This window comes from Pistacia vera, unplaced genomic scaffold (assembly GCF_008641045.1).
Source record: "Pistacia vera cultivar Batoury unplaced genomic scaffold, PisVer_v2 Contig1406, whole genome shotgun sequence".
NCBI classification, from domain to species: Eukaryota; Viridiplantae; Streptophyta; class Magnoliopsida; order Sapindales; family Anacardiaceae; genus Pistacia; species Pistacia vera.
In genome coordinates this window covers 85097-99693 of record NW_022195474.1, presented here as the reverse complement: position 1 = coordinate 99693, position 14597 = coordinate 85097, and the positions used below count along the sequence as shown (strand labels likewise).

General features: G+C 33.9%; 2 protein-coding genes and 1 pseudogene across 2 annotated transcripts; all 3 read right to left on the bottom strand.

Moving 5' to 3' along the window:
• Positions 1–633: 633 nt before the first annotated feature.
• Positions 634–3101, bottom strand: LOC116123254 (surfeit locus protein 6 homolog). Its single transcript, XM_031409048.1, has 3 exons — positions 3009–3101; positions 2691–2805; positions 634–1897 (listed from the first exon to the last, which is right to left on the bottom strand). Exon 3 carries the CDS (start codon positions 1895–1897, stop codon positions 863–865), a length of 1035 nt encoding a protein of 344 aa, XP_031264908.1. The 5' UTR covers positions 2691–2805; positions 3009–3101; the 3' UTR covers positions 634–862.
• Positions 3102–5147: 2046 nt separating this feature from the next.
• On the bottom strand, positions 5148–7038 carry LOC116123250 (annotated as a pseudogene).
• Positions 7039–8857: 1819 nt separating this feature from the next.
• Positions 8858–11353, bottom strand: LOC116123252 (surfeit locus protein 6 homolog). The gene is made up of 3 exons (XM_031409046.1): positions 11233–11353; positions 10915–11029; positions 8858–10121 (listed from the first exon to the last, which is right to left on the bottom strand). Exon 3 carries the CDS (start codon positions 10119–10121, stop codon positions 9087–9089), a length of 1035 nt encoding a protein of 344 aa, XP_031264906.1. The 5' UTR covers positions 10915–11029; positions 11233–11353; the 3' UTR covers positions 8858–9086.
• Between the last annotated feature and the right edge of the window lie 3244 nt (positions 11354–14597).

The following is a 14597-nucleotide window of genomic DNA, read 5'->3' as shown; positions in this document are numbered from 1 at the left end:
ACAGTCATTTTGAAACTCAAAGAAACAATGTTTACCTAACTTCAGGGATGATAAATGTATTTTATGCCATATTATCCACATTTCTAACCTTTGCCCTCTACTATGCTGTATGAAGACTAAAGAGCTCTGCAACTTCTGTCTTCGAATTTTTCCACTAGTGTTTGTGAAAATGGAGAGTCAAATATATCTACCTTGATCAATGGGTGAACAAAATTTCACCCTCAGAAGCCAGATGCTTTATCAGGTCATGACATATGATTATGAGTACAACTTAACCAGTGGCCAAAATGAAAAGGAAGGATACCTTAATTACAACATACATTGCATCCCTGCAAGCTCACTTGATCAACTTAATAAAACACAAACAAATGGTTATTCTATGCTTGGTAGACGACTAGACGAGGGACTTATTGTTTATTACCATGAGACACAAAACATTTAAATAAAAACTTCTGCTACAAAACTTGTTAACCATAAATTCATTCTTAATGCATCTATTTATAACAGATAACCCACTTCAATACACGCAATTCAAATTGAGAAATAATATTTGTTGGGATGAAAAATTAAATCATCAACTGAATGCATTAGTACGATTAAGTAAATTGAAAAACATATGCAACTGGTAAAAGATTACTTTCAAAGAGGCAGAGATTATCATCACATAAAACAACAATCAGTATTTTAACAATATTCATTTGTAGCGAAGGAGACATAAAAATTAAAGGCACTCTATGAAAACAGGATTCCTAAAGCAAAAATACCTTCCTTGTACTTTGACGTAATTCCTACAGCTAGTTCCAGGGAACGCTGAGTTGAAAGGAACCAAAGACTGACACAAAATTTAAAGCAGCAGGGCACCTCAAGATGCACCTTGATTAATATAACCTTCCTTACGACCTTCAAACCCTGGTCGCATGAGCTTTTTCTCTCGCTTTTCAATCCGACGCATCTTCTTTTGGTGACTCCTGTCAGCTAAGTTTTCTGATCTCTTCTGCTGTCTCTCAGCTTTCATCTTCTGTGTAGTTTCAATTCTCTCATTCCACTTCTCAGAATTCTTCTGCTGCTTTTTCTTCTTCTTCTGTAGGCTCTGTTTCAAAAGCTTTGGGTTATCATGAATTTTAATCCCTGCAGCTCTACTAGTTGCTGCGTTCCATGAAAGCTTCTTTGCGATCATCTCCCCTTTCTCAGGATCTTTCTTTGCTTCTTCAATTTTTTGAGCTTTTTCAAGCTCCATAAACTTAGAAAGCTTCCTCTTCTTTTTCCCATGCTTTTCCTCATTTCCAATTTTGACATGACTAAATGCAAGTCCCTTTGAAGCCTCCACTATATCCTCCTCCACCCTTTTTGATGCATCAATAGTTGCAGATTTCTGTCCTTCAGATCCAGATTCTCTTTTGCGTTTCTTTTGCTGAATACCCTTCTTCTCACTCTTCTTCTTTAATTGATCTGAACTTCCAGCATTTCGACCTGCCTGAAGCTCTTCAATCTTGCGGCGAAGTCTTTGCCTGAGTTCTTCATATGTAACTGATCGTTCATCACTTTCTAGACCCAACATTACAGGTTTAACTTCTATTTCTTCATCATCACTATCCTCATTTGATTTTTCCTTTTCTAAGTTTTGCTTAAGCAAATCAAGTGTTGTTTTATTAGAATTTGGATCAAACCGTTCCCTTCGAGCTTTCTTGATGTTTTCTCTTGATTCTTTCTTAGCCAAAGCTTTTTCATTCTTGCTAAGACCCTGAAACCATTGCTTCTTATCATCAGAAGGTACATAGAACTTTGCGGGGATGAGCTCAATCAACTTGTCAAAGAACAATGTATGTTGCTGAATGATTGACTTTAGATCACCATTGGAACTGGCTTTATTAAAAAGTGTTTGCTTTTCTTTCCCCATCTGCAGAGAGAGTCCAACCAAATAATAAGAATGATCAGTTAATAAGGTGCGGTAACATCTAGTTTCTTAAGCTTCAAAAATATTGAGATTCTATCAAGAATGGGTATTGCAAAAACAAAAATGAACTGGAGATGTAGTATTAAAATCTGAGTTCAGGTTTTCACCATTGTGAAAATTATATGAACATCAGGGGCCATGAGATTGAAGTGTCATGGCTAATTAGCTCTGATTGGCAAATTAATCAACATAAAATAACAAAAATTAAATGCATTCAGGAAATAATATTACTATCAAATTGCTACTTCAGCAAGATTAAGATGCAAGAAAATAAAAAGGGGGCAACCTTCTTAGCAACAACAAAGTCCATTCTTAAACCCTTATCTATGGCAATAAAATTCAATTTTAGATTCCATCAATTCAGCAACTTACAAGCTCCAAATTGATATAAAGCTTTAATTCAGATTTTTAGTCATTTAAAATCTATATTTATATCAATCATGTAAGGCCGCGCTATTCATCCAACACAAACTCTATTCTTCTAAAAAAATTAATCTATGGAATGTTAGCACTTGTCGAATATATAAATAATTCAAATTTACCAACAAATCATGGTAAATAAACTTTATCATATAAGATTGTAGCTGAATACTTAAATTAATGACAGAAAATTAAAAAAAGAAATCAACAGAATATATCTTTCCATTCTATTTCATTCATCTTCAAGGTGAGTAAAAATGAAAAAGACATTATGAGAGAAAGTTTTCATAGAGCAGAAAAGAAACAGCAAAAGTACCTTTTAAAGGCGACTTCCTGTGCCGCAACCAGGTGATTCAGGTCGCCGGTGACGGTCGTCGTTCGTCGCCGGATCAATGATTAAAAAAAAGTTCGATGATTGCAACCGTGTGCCACTGATGAATGATAATTAAAAAGGAAAACCAAATTAGGTCTAAATATAAATAATAAATAAAAAATCTATATATGGGAAGAAAAAAAAGAACGAAAGAAAGAAAAACTAACAACATTAAAACACAAAAACTGAAGGTTCAAACACAAGATTGACCATGGTAAAAACAAACTATATTTAAACGAATATTTAAAAAAAAATAAAAACCTTAAAATTGTAGGCTACGTGGACGGTGGTCTGAAGGCGGCGAAAAGACGACCACGGAGGGAACGGGTGTGTAGAGATTAAAGAGACATGACCTTCCCTAAAAGATTACGATGGGTTGATGGGGTTCTTAGGGTTTATGGCAGTTAGAAAGTGAGGCCTTCAGGGTAATATAGAAGTTATTCTGTGTGTGCAACTTCATCATAAGCATTGCATCCAACCAATAGATATGAACCGACTGTATCGCTTTTATATTTTATTTTCTGTCGGCTTTTAGAAGGGAAAATAATTCAATTATAGAAGGATGTGCACTGAATTCGTGCACCGAATAACGTGATATAATCCTGATTATCGATTAATATTAATTCATAATTAATCGATGGTCAGGATTTTATCACGTTATTCGGTACATGAATCCGGTGCGTATCCTTCGGTAACTGTAATATTACTCTTTTAGGAAAGACCCGACCAACTACAATAATGACTTGAGGGTCTTTTAGACAAGAGAAAAGAATAAGAAAATCTGAGTTGACTGGTTATTATAAAGTGGAATTTAAAAATTAACAAAAACACTCTTTTAGATTTGTTAATTTAGCTAATCACTCCTGTAATAAAACATTAAAAATTAACAAAAACATCTTCACTCACCTATTAAATGCCGGCAGTCAACCACCACTGTCGGAGGGTGGTTGGAGTCGCCGTATCAACTCACAATCGGTTGGATCTGGTTGGTCGTGCGTCGATATAGCATTTTCAATGGATTTGGCTAGAAAAGGCCAGATCTGCCACCATGTTTGGTCGTCAACCGTCAACTGTAGATCTGATCTTTTTCGGTCAGATCCACAGTGGATCTGGCTGGAAAAGGCTAGATCGACGCACTACCGACCAGATCCAACCGTTAGTGTGTCATTATACCAAATTCTGGCCACTTTCCGATTGTGGTGGCCAGAATCTGATAAATGTGAGTGGGTGAGGGTGTTTTTGTTAATTTTTAAACTTTTTTTCAGGTGTTTAGTTAAATTAACAAACCTAGGGGGTTTAATTGAATAAAATAGAATATGATTTTTAGAAGAGGGAAACAAATGAGTATTTTGGATAGGATAAGGATAGGATAGTGCAAAAATAATTAAGCAAACAACCTCTTTATTGTCTCCGGTATTATATATTTCAAGATATTAATTTTAAGTTTGTTTTATTAAAAATTTTAAATAAATTTAAATACATCTATAAATCCTATTTATTATCAAAAATATTATTTTATTTGTATTTTTACAACTCATGTATTATAAATTTCTAAGCCATTTTTTATATATTTTTTAATATTTATTTTTAGTCAATGTCATCAAGTACATCTTTCAACATGTATTAGCATTGAGTAATGCTACAGTTACTGACAGGTGTGCATCGAATTTGTGTACCGAATAACATGGTAAAATCCTGACCGTTTATTAATTATAAGTTAATATTAATCAACGGTCAATATTTTGCCACGTCATTCGATGCACAATTTCAGTGTACACTTTTCGGTAACTCAATCATTTTCCATTAGCATTTTGTCTAAGATTTTATTTTATAATAGAAAGTTGTTTTTATTATTAAGTAGAGGGGTTTTCAAAGGACAACCCCTAAAACATAAAATTGACAAATGACACCCACCGACTCGGAATTAGCCACTTACTACCCCTGTCGTGAGTTTTTGCTGTTATTTTGGATGGAAGACCATAATTGACCATGGAAAAGACGTAATGCCCTTCATAATTGATTAAGAAAATTTTTAAAAGAACTTTTTGCTCTATGTATGGGACAAAGGGAGAGAGAAAAAAAAAAAATTCGAAAATTATTCTAGAGGGTAATTTTATTGTTTAGGACAATTATGCCTTTAGATTTTGATGGTCAAATATGCAATTGCCTTTAAAATATATTAGTGGGAGACTTTGAATTTCTTCATGTGTTTATGGTAGTGGAATTTAGTGTTATTAAAACTCTTGATTTTCAACTTCATATAAATAGATAGACACCAATGGAATTTATGAACGAGCAAACGACATGTTCCCACCTAAGGTTTAGCAAAATCTCAAGTTTATACTCTTTGTTATATTTATTTTAGATTCTCAACCTTAAACTAACTTCGTTTCCTTTATTTTAACAGTTAAAGGGCAATAGTTCAATTCTCTCATTCCACTTCTCAGAATTCTTCTGCTTTGCTTTTCTTCTTCTTCTGTAGGCTCTGTTTCAAAAGCTTTGGGTTATCATGAATTTAATCCCTGCAGCTCTACTAGTTGCTGCGTTCCATGAAAGCTTCTTTGCGATCATCTCCCCTTTCTCAGGATCTTTCTTTGCTTCTTCAATTTTTTGAGCTTTTTCAAGCTCCATAAACTTAGAAAGCTTCCTCTTCTTTTCCCATGCTTTTCTCTCATTCCAATTTTGACATGACTAAATGCAAGTCCCTTGAAGCCTCCCTATACCTCCTCCCACCCTTTTTGATGCATCAATAGTTGCAGATTTCTGTCCTTCAGATCCAGATTCTCTTTTGCGTTCTTTTGCTGAATACCCTTCTTCTCCCTCTTCTTCTTTAATTGATCTGAACTTCCAGCTTTCGACCTGCCTGAAGCTCTTCAACTTGCGGCGAAGTCTTTGCCTGATTTCTTCATAGTAACTGATCGTTCATCACTTCTAGACCCACACATACAGGTTTACTTCTATTTCTTCATCATCACTATCCTCATTTGATTTTCCTTTTCTAAGTTTGCTTAAGCAAATCAAGTGTTGTTTATTAGAATTTGGATCAAACCGTTCCCTTCGAGCTTTCTTGTGTTTTCTCTTGATCTTTCTTAGCCAAAGCTTTTTCATCTTGCTAAGACCCTGAAACCATTGCTTCTTATCATCAGAAGGTACATAGAACTTTGCGGGGATGAGCTCAATCAACTTGTCAAAGAACAATGTATGTTCTGAATGATTGACGTTAGATCACCATTGGAACTGGCTTTATTAAAAGTGTTTGCTTTTCTTCCCCATCTGCAGAGAGAGTCAACCAAATAATAAGAATATCATTAATAAGGTGCGGTACATCTAGTTTCTTAAGCTTCAAAAATATTGAGATTCTATCAAGAATGGTATTGCAAAAACAAAAATGAACTGGAGATGGTATTAAAATCTGAGTTCAGGTTTTCACCATTGTGAAATTATATGAACATCAGGGGCCATGAGATTGAAGTGTCATGGCTAATTAGCTCTAGTGGCAAATTAATCAACATAAATAACAAAAATTAAATGCATTCAGAAATAATATTACATCAATTGCTACTTCAGCAAGATTAATAGCAAGAAAATAAAAAGGGGGCAACCTTCTTAGCAACACAAAGTCCATTCTTAAACCCTTATCTATGGCAATAAAATTCAATTTAGATTCATCAATTCAGCAACTTACAAGTCAAATTGATATAAAGTTTAATTCAGATTTTTAGTCATTTAAAATCTATATTTACAATCTGTAAGGCCGCGCTATTCATCCCAACACAAACTCTATTCTTCTAAAAAAATTAATCTATGGAATGTTAGCACTTGTCGAATATATAAATAATTCAAATTTACCAACAAATCATGGTAAATAACTTTATCAATAGATTGTAGCTGAATACTTAATTAATGACAGAAAATTAAAAAAAGAAATCAACAGAATATATCTTTCATTCTATTTCATTCATCTTCAAGGTAGTAAAATGAAAAGAAATTCGAGAGAGTTTGCATAGAGCAGACAAACATAAAAGCACTAAAAATATTAAATAATTCTAAGAAGAAACAGATATTAATTCATATATACCAAAAGACCAGTAAGGCATAGGAGCGGGTCTGCCAACAAAGGCAGTATACTGATCAATAACAGCAAGAGGTGTTGGCCCTGCAATGAAGTAAAAGTTGAAAACACCCCCAATTATCTTGTATGTCAAAGAAGTTCCTTTGAGAACGTATCCATGCCATTACTGTTAAGCAAAAGAACTGCATCAGCATTACCCTGAGTCCTGGCCACCCACATTCTTAAGATCCAAGTACATAGGATGGGCGCCGTAAAGATCAGTATTACAATTAATGGTTGTTACATCAGTTGTATAAAAAGTGTATGCATCTTCCGGATATAGTGTGATCCCTTGATATTGTGTTTTTTCTTGTAGACCATACTGAGGCATCTTTAGGTAATTTGGTGGAAATTTTAAGGTACTGGTCTTTAAATATCATTTCACCTAATGAATCTGATTGATCAGGACATGTGTTGAAAAGGACCTCCCCATTTGATTTTCTTTTCAGTGAAAAACTACATGGGTCTGCCGTGTGGAAAAAAATCAACTCCTTGCTCGAGTATTCTGAACCAACGTTCTTTCCTGATCCTCCATCAATGGTTAACTTCATTGTTGGTGGTTATTCTCTTGGTAATAGATTGCATGGAACTTGCCAGTGCCTCTTACTTACTGCGGTAATGTTTTGGGAAAAATCTATACTTAGTGCCGAGAATTGCTTCCACCCACAATTATTTCTACTCCTTAATATGATTCTCCTAACAGATTTCATCAATTTACATACTTTGTAAATATATTTTAAATATTTTTACAATCATTTCATTTTATAATAACAAACTAAATAACACATTACATGATATAAGAAAACTGAGAAATATGATAATATTACTAAAAATTCTTTTTATGTTGTTAGGTTTTGGTGAGTCTTAATTATATTAAAAACCAGTTTCCTTATTTATATTCTTTCTTATCCAGAAAGTTCAATTTAACAAATTCTCTTTCACCACCCAGTAATGTAGACACCACGACGCCACCGGTACCACCATTAACGGCGCCTCCGGTACCACCATTAACGGCGCCTCCGCCAACGCAAACACAAGAAGACACAATCTTGTAGATTTGACATTTTGCAAATGAGCTTGGCTTTTTGGATTGGGCGGAATAGGGCATTTTGGTTTCTGAACTTGGCTTTTGGGTTTGACGGCAATTAAGAAGTACAGAAAGATTAAATGAAGAAAAATTGTGGCTTATCTTCCCTAAATTTCTTTGCCAGAGCTAGAACTTGAAGCTTTTACTTTGTGGGTTCCCCGCTGGAAGTGAATGCACCGATAAAAAAGTTTGTTCTTCAATCTAGTTTTTATATTATTTTTAGTCTGGTGTTTAGTAAAATATTAAGCTACTCCAAATATTCTCTAAACGTCAATGAAATACGGTACAGTCATTTTGAAACTCAAAGAAACAATGTTTACCTAGCTTCAGGGATGATAAATGTATTTTATGCCATATTATCCATATTTCTAACCTTTGCCCTCTACTATGCTGTATAAAGACTAAAGAGCTCTGCAACTTCTTTCTTCTAATTTTTCCACTAGTGTTTGCGAAAATGGAGAGTAAAATATATCTACCTCGATCAATGGGTGAACAAAAATTCACCCTCTTCAGAAGCCAAACGCTTTATCAGGTCATGACATATGATTATGAGTACAACTTAACCAGAGGCCAAAATGAAAAGGAAGGATACTTCAATTACAACATACATTGCATCCCTGCAAGCTCACTTGATCAACTTAATAAAACACAAACAAATGGTTATTCTATGCTTGGTAGACAAGGGACTTATTGTTATTATCATGAGACACAAAACATTTAAATAAAAACTTCTGCTACAAAACTTGTTAACTATAAATTCATTCTTAATGCATCTATTTATAACAGATAACCCACTTCAATACACGCAATTCAAATTGAGAAATAATATTTGTTGAGATGAAAAATTAAATCATCAACTGAATGCATTAGTACGATTAAGTAAATTGAAAAACATATGCAACTGGTAAAAGATTACTTTCAAAGAGGCAGAGATTATCATCACATAAAACAACAATCAGTATTTTAACAATATTCATTTGTAGCGAAGGAGACATAAAAATTAAAGGCACTCTATGAAAACAGGATTCCTAAAGCAAAAATACCTTCCTTGTACTTTGACGTAATTCCTACAGCTAGTTCCAGGGAACGCTGAGTTGAAAGGAACCAAAGACTGACACAAAATTTAAAGCAGCAGGGCACCTCAAGATGCACCTTGATTAATATAACCTTCCTTACGACCTTCAAACCCTGGTCGCATGAGCTTTTTCTCTCGCTTTTCAATCCGACGCATCTTCTTTTGGTGACTCCTGTCAGCTAAGTTTTCTGATCTCTTCTGCTGTCTCTCAGCTTTCATCTTCTGTGTAGTTTCAATTCTCTCATTCCACTTCTCAGAATTCTTCTGCTGCTTTTTCTTCTTCTTCTGTAGGCTCTGTTTCAAAAGCTTTGGGTTATCATGAATTTTAATCCCTGCAGCTCTACTAGTTGCTGCGTTCCATGAAAGCTTCTTTGCGATCATCTCCCCTTTCTCAGGATCTTTCTTTGCTTCTTCAATTTTTTGAGCTTTTTCAAGCTCCATAAACTTAGAAAGCTTCCTCTTCTTTTTCCCATGCTTTTCCTCATTTCCAATTTTGACATGACTAAATGCAAGTCCCTTTGAAGCCTCCACTATATCCTCCTCCACCCTTTTTGATGCATCAATAGTTGCAGATTTCTGTCCTTCAGATCCAGATTCTCTTTTGCGTTTCTTTTGCTGAATACCCTTCTTCTCACTCTTCTTCTTTAATTGATCTGAACTTCCAGCATTTCGACCTGCCTGAAGCTCTTCAATCTTGCGGCGAAGTCTTTGCCTGAGTTCTTCATATGTAACTGATCGTTCATCACTTTCTAGACCCAACATTACAGGTTTAACTTCTATTTCTTCATCATCACTATCCTCATTTGATTTTTCCTTTTCTAAGTTTTGCTTAAGCAAATCAAGTGTTGTTTTATTAGAATTTGGATCAAACCGTTCCCTTCGAGCTTTCTTGATGTTTTCTCTTGATTCTTTCTTAGCCAAAGCTTTTTCATTCTTGCTAAGACCCTGAAACCATTGCTTCTTATCATCAGAAGGTACATAGAACTTTGCGGGGATGAGCTCAATCAACTTGTCAAAGAACAATGTATGTTGCTGAATGATTGACTTTAGATCACCATTGGAACTGGCTTTATTAAAAAGTGTTTGCTTTTCTTTCCCCATCTGCAGAGAGAGTCCAACCAAATAATAAGAATGATCAGTTAATAAGGTGCGGTAACATCTAGTTTCTTAAGCTTCAAAAATATTGAGATTCTATCAAGAATGGGTATTGCAAAAACAAAAATGAACTGGAGATGTAGTATTAAAATCTGAGTTCAGGTTTTCACCATTGTGAAAATTATATGAACATCAGGGGCCATGAGATTGAAGTGTCATGGCTAATTAGCTCTGATTGGCAAATTAATCAACATAAAATAACAAAAATTAAATGCATTCAGGAAATAATATTACTATCAAATTGCTACTTCAGCAAGATTAAGATGCAAGAAAATAAAAAGGGGGCAACCTTCTTAGCAACAACAAAGTCCATTCTTAAACCCTTATCTATGGCAATAAAATTCAATTTTAGATTCCATCAATTCAGCAACTTACAAGCTCCAAATTGATATAAAGCTTTAATTCAGATTTTTAGTCATTTAAAATCTATATTTATATCAATCATGTAAGGCCGCGCTATTCATCCAACACAAACTCTATTCTTCTAAAAAAATTAATCTATGGAATGTTAGCACTTGTCGAATATATAAATAATTCAAATTTACCAACAAATCATGGTAAATAAACTTTATCATATAAGATTGTAGCTGAATACTTAAATTAATGACAGAAAATTAAAAAAAGAAATCAACAGAATATATCTTTCCATTCTATTTCATTCATCTTCAAGGTGAGTAAAAATGAAAAAGACATTATGAGAGAAAGTTTTCATAGAGCAGAAAAGAAACAGCAAAAGTACCTTTTAAAGGCGACTTCCTGTGCCGCAACCAGGTGATTCAGGTCGCCGGTGACGGTCGTCGTTCGTCGCCGGATCAATGATTAAAAAAAAGTTCGATGATTGCAACCGTGTGCCACTGATGAATGATAATTAAAAAGGAAAACCAAATTAGGTCTAAATATAAATAATAAATAAAAAATCTATATATGGGAAGAAAAAAAAGAACGAAAGAAAGAAAAACTAACAACATTAAAACACAAAAACTGAAGGTTCAAACACAAGATTGACCATGGTAAAAACAAACTATATTTAAACGAATATTTAAAAAAAAATAAAAACCTTAAAATTGTAGGCTACGTGGACGGTGGTCTGAAGGCGGCGAAAAGACGACCACGGAGGGAGCGGGTGTCTAGAGATTAAAGAGACATGACCTTCCCTAGAAGACTAAGATGGGTTGATGGGGTTCTTAGGGTTTATGGAAGTTAGAAAGTCAGGGTAATATAGAAGTTATTCTGTGTGTGCAGCTTCATCATAAGCATTGCATCCAACCAATAGATATGAACCGACTGTATCTAAGGCTGCGTTTGTATAATTATTTTTATCCATATTTTGAGTTTGATTTTGGGAAAAGTATTTGTTTTATTATCTACATAATAGAATCCTGAAAACTCTTTTCCGATATTTTGCTGACAGCTTTTTGATCTTTTTGAATTTTTTCTGCAGACGCGTTCTCTTTTCTTCTTTCACACCTTCACCTGTTTTTTTTCAATACTTTTTCACGGTTTGTCATTTCTTCTTTCACGCTTCTTCATTTCTTCTTAGTACGGGTAATGAGGAAATATATTGTGATCGTTAAAATGGGATAGAATATGGGCGAAATGGAGAAGGATCAAGTCAACCATAATAAAGTATTATAGACAACGTGACAACTATACAGGATAATATAATGAATGCACTGTAGATAACACAGTGGACCATGTTGTAGTTGTTAATGGAGTACACGTGTAATAATGATTGTAAGGGTTGATAATTAGTATTTTTGTCATATATGTATTAATGTGATGTTTTTAAACAGTTGGATTAGTACTTGAAATTAATATGGGTTTTTGTTTTTTAATATATACGGGTGACAAAATTACCAATAAAATATTTAGTATTATTAAAACGTAACTTGATAAGTTATATATATAATAATTATTTTAACAAAACACAATAAAATATTATATTAATAAATCATTTATAAAAAAATATATTAATCAAATATTCAACACAAATATCAAGGTCAAAATACTCTACCAAACACATATTCTATAAATCATATTCTCATAATCATAACCCTATCCAACTATCCAATACTATCCCCAAAATCTTATCTAAAATAATAAACCAAACGCACCCTTTTATATTTTATCTTCTGTCGGCTTTTAGGAAAGACCCGACCAACTACAACAATGACTTGAGGGTCTTTTAGACCAAGAGAAAAGAATAAGAAAATGTGGGTTGACTGATTATTACAAGGTAGAATTTAAAAATTAACATAAACACTCTTTTAGATTTGTTAATTTAGCTAATCACTCATGTAATAAAACATTAAAAATTAACAAAATCACTCTCACTTAGAGGTGGAAAATATGGGCCGGGTTAGGCGGGCCAACCCTAACCCGGCCCGCAAAAAAGAGGGCTCAAACCGGCCCGCCTTCATGGCGGGCCGGGTTGAGCCCAACCCGCCAGCCACCCCCGGGCGGGCCGGGTTACACTATGGTAACCCGCGGCCCGCCGGGTTGCTATTTTGGCCTCTTTCGAAGAGGCCCGCAACCCGGCGGGTTGCTGGCGGGTTGGCATGGCCAACCCGCGGGTTGGCTGTTGCCAACGGCCAACACCCCCGGGGTGGGTTGGCCCAAAAAAAAAAAAAAAAAATTATTAATATTTTTTATTTTTTCAATTACACTTTTACCCTTGAAATCTAGCCGTTTTATAGCCGTTGGAGGGGTCTTTTTCGTCATTCTTTCCTATTTTTTTCTATAAATTGGACCTAAAACTCTCATATTTTTCTCACAACTCAAATTCTCCCATTCTCAATTCTCTATTCTCTCAACTCTCAAGTCTCAATTATTCATTATTCTTAATATTTTTGTTATCAATTTGCTCTTATTTAATTTTTATTAGGTTTTGCAATTTTCAATTCATATTTCCAATTTCCATATTCCAAATCTCTTCTTTAATTTTTGTTTTTCTACATCATTTTTTTTTTTCAACTACAAGTCTACAATGGATGATATTTCTCTCCCATCATTTCAATGAGGAAGAAAACTATTATCCTAGTCCTAGTCCCGCTGATTTTACTATGAATGCAGGAGATTCAAATAGTCCCGCTCTCCCAATCCCAGTCTCAGAATCCGATACACCTCAAAATATGGCGTCGATTCCAACAGCGCCGGTGTTCTAGAAGTCGTCCTCGTAATCGTCGTCCTCGTCCAACTTCATCTCAAGCTGAGGCGGGATCATCAAATGCCGTCGAAAGCGAAAACAGACACACATCAGACGTTTGGGCGCATTTGACAAGTTTTATGAGACAGAAAATGGCGTTCAAGTCAAGAAAGACAGATGCAAATATTGTGCAAATGTTTATAAAGTGATTCAGGATGGTACTAGTACTTTAAAAAGGCAGCTAATAAACATATTAATCAACATGGAAATAGAGAAACAATCAAACTCAAATAACTAATATGGGTACTACTTGGCGTTATAATTCTGATGTATATAGGGAACAGTTAGCTTTATATATTGCTGCATTTGATCAACCTATTAATATGGCAGAAGATAAATATTTTGAAAGATTTGTTCAAAATTCATTTTTCCAGGATTTAAAAGTATTCAAAACTGCAACTAGAAATGATTTAATAAAATGTGTAAAAAAATGAAATTAGAATTAAAAAATAAATTTCATACTTGTCATATTAGTGTGGCTTAACTGCTGATATTTAGAGTGGTAGAGCTAAAAAAGATTATATTTGTGGACTAGTCAATTTGATAATGAATTTAAATTAAATAAATCTTTATTAGGATTTAGATTAATGGATGTGGATCATAGTGGTTTAGAAATTTATAATAAAATTATTGAAGTTTTAGAAGATTATGATATTATTGATAAAGTGATAAGTTTAACTTTAGTAATGCAAGTTCTAATAGTAAAGCTATAGAATTTTTTCAAAATAATTATCTTTATATATAATTTGAAGTTTTTCACAACGTTGTGCATGTCATGTTATAATTTAATTGTGAAAGTGGTTGAAAACAATTAAAAAAAATATTGATAGAATTAGGGAATCTTTAGCTTGGATTACTAGTAGTAATAAAAGAAATGCTGAATTTCAAGAAGCTTGTATAAAATCAAATATGTCTCCTAGAACTTTTGCATTAGATATGCCGTTAGATGGAATAGTCTTATTTAATGCTTGATTCATGTTTACCTTATGCTAATATAATTAGTTATTTGTAGCAAATAATAGAGGTCCTCATCATTTGTAGAAAATGATTGGAAGATAGCTAAAGATTTCATTCTTTTCTCAAATGTTTTTACCAAGCCACTTTACAACTTTTGGGTGTGATTACCCACTAGTCCCTTGATATCACTGCAATTATAAAAATTCCGAGTTATTTACAAAAAACAAAGAGATGAAATTTTACATGCACCAATAAAGGCA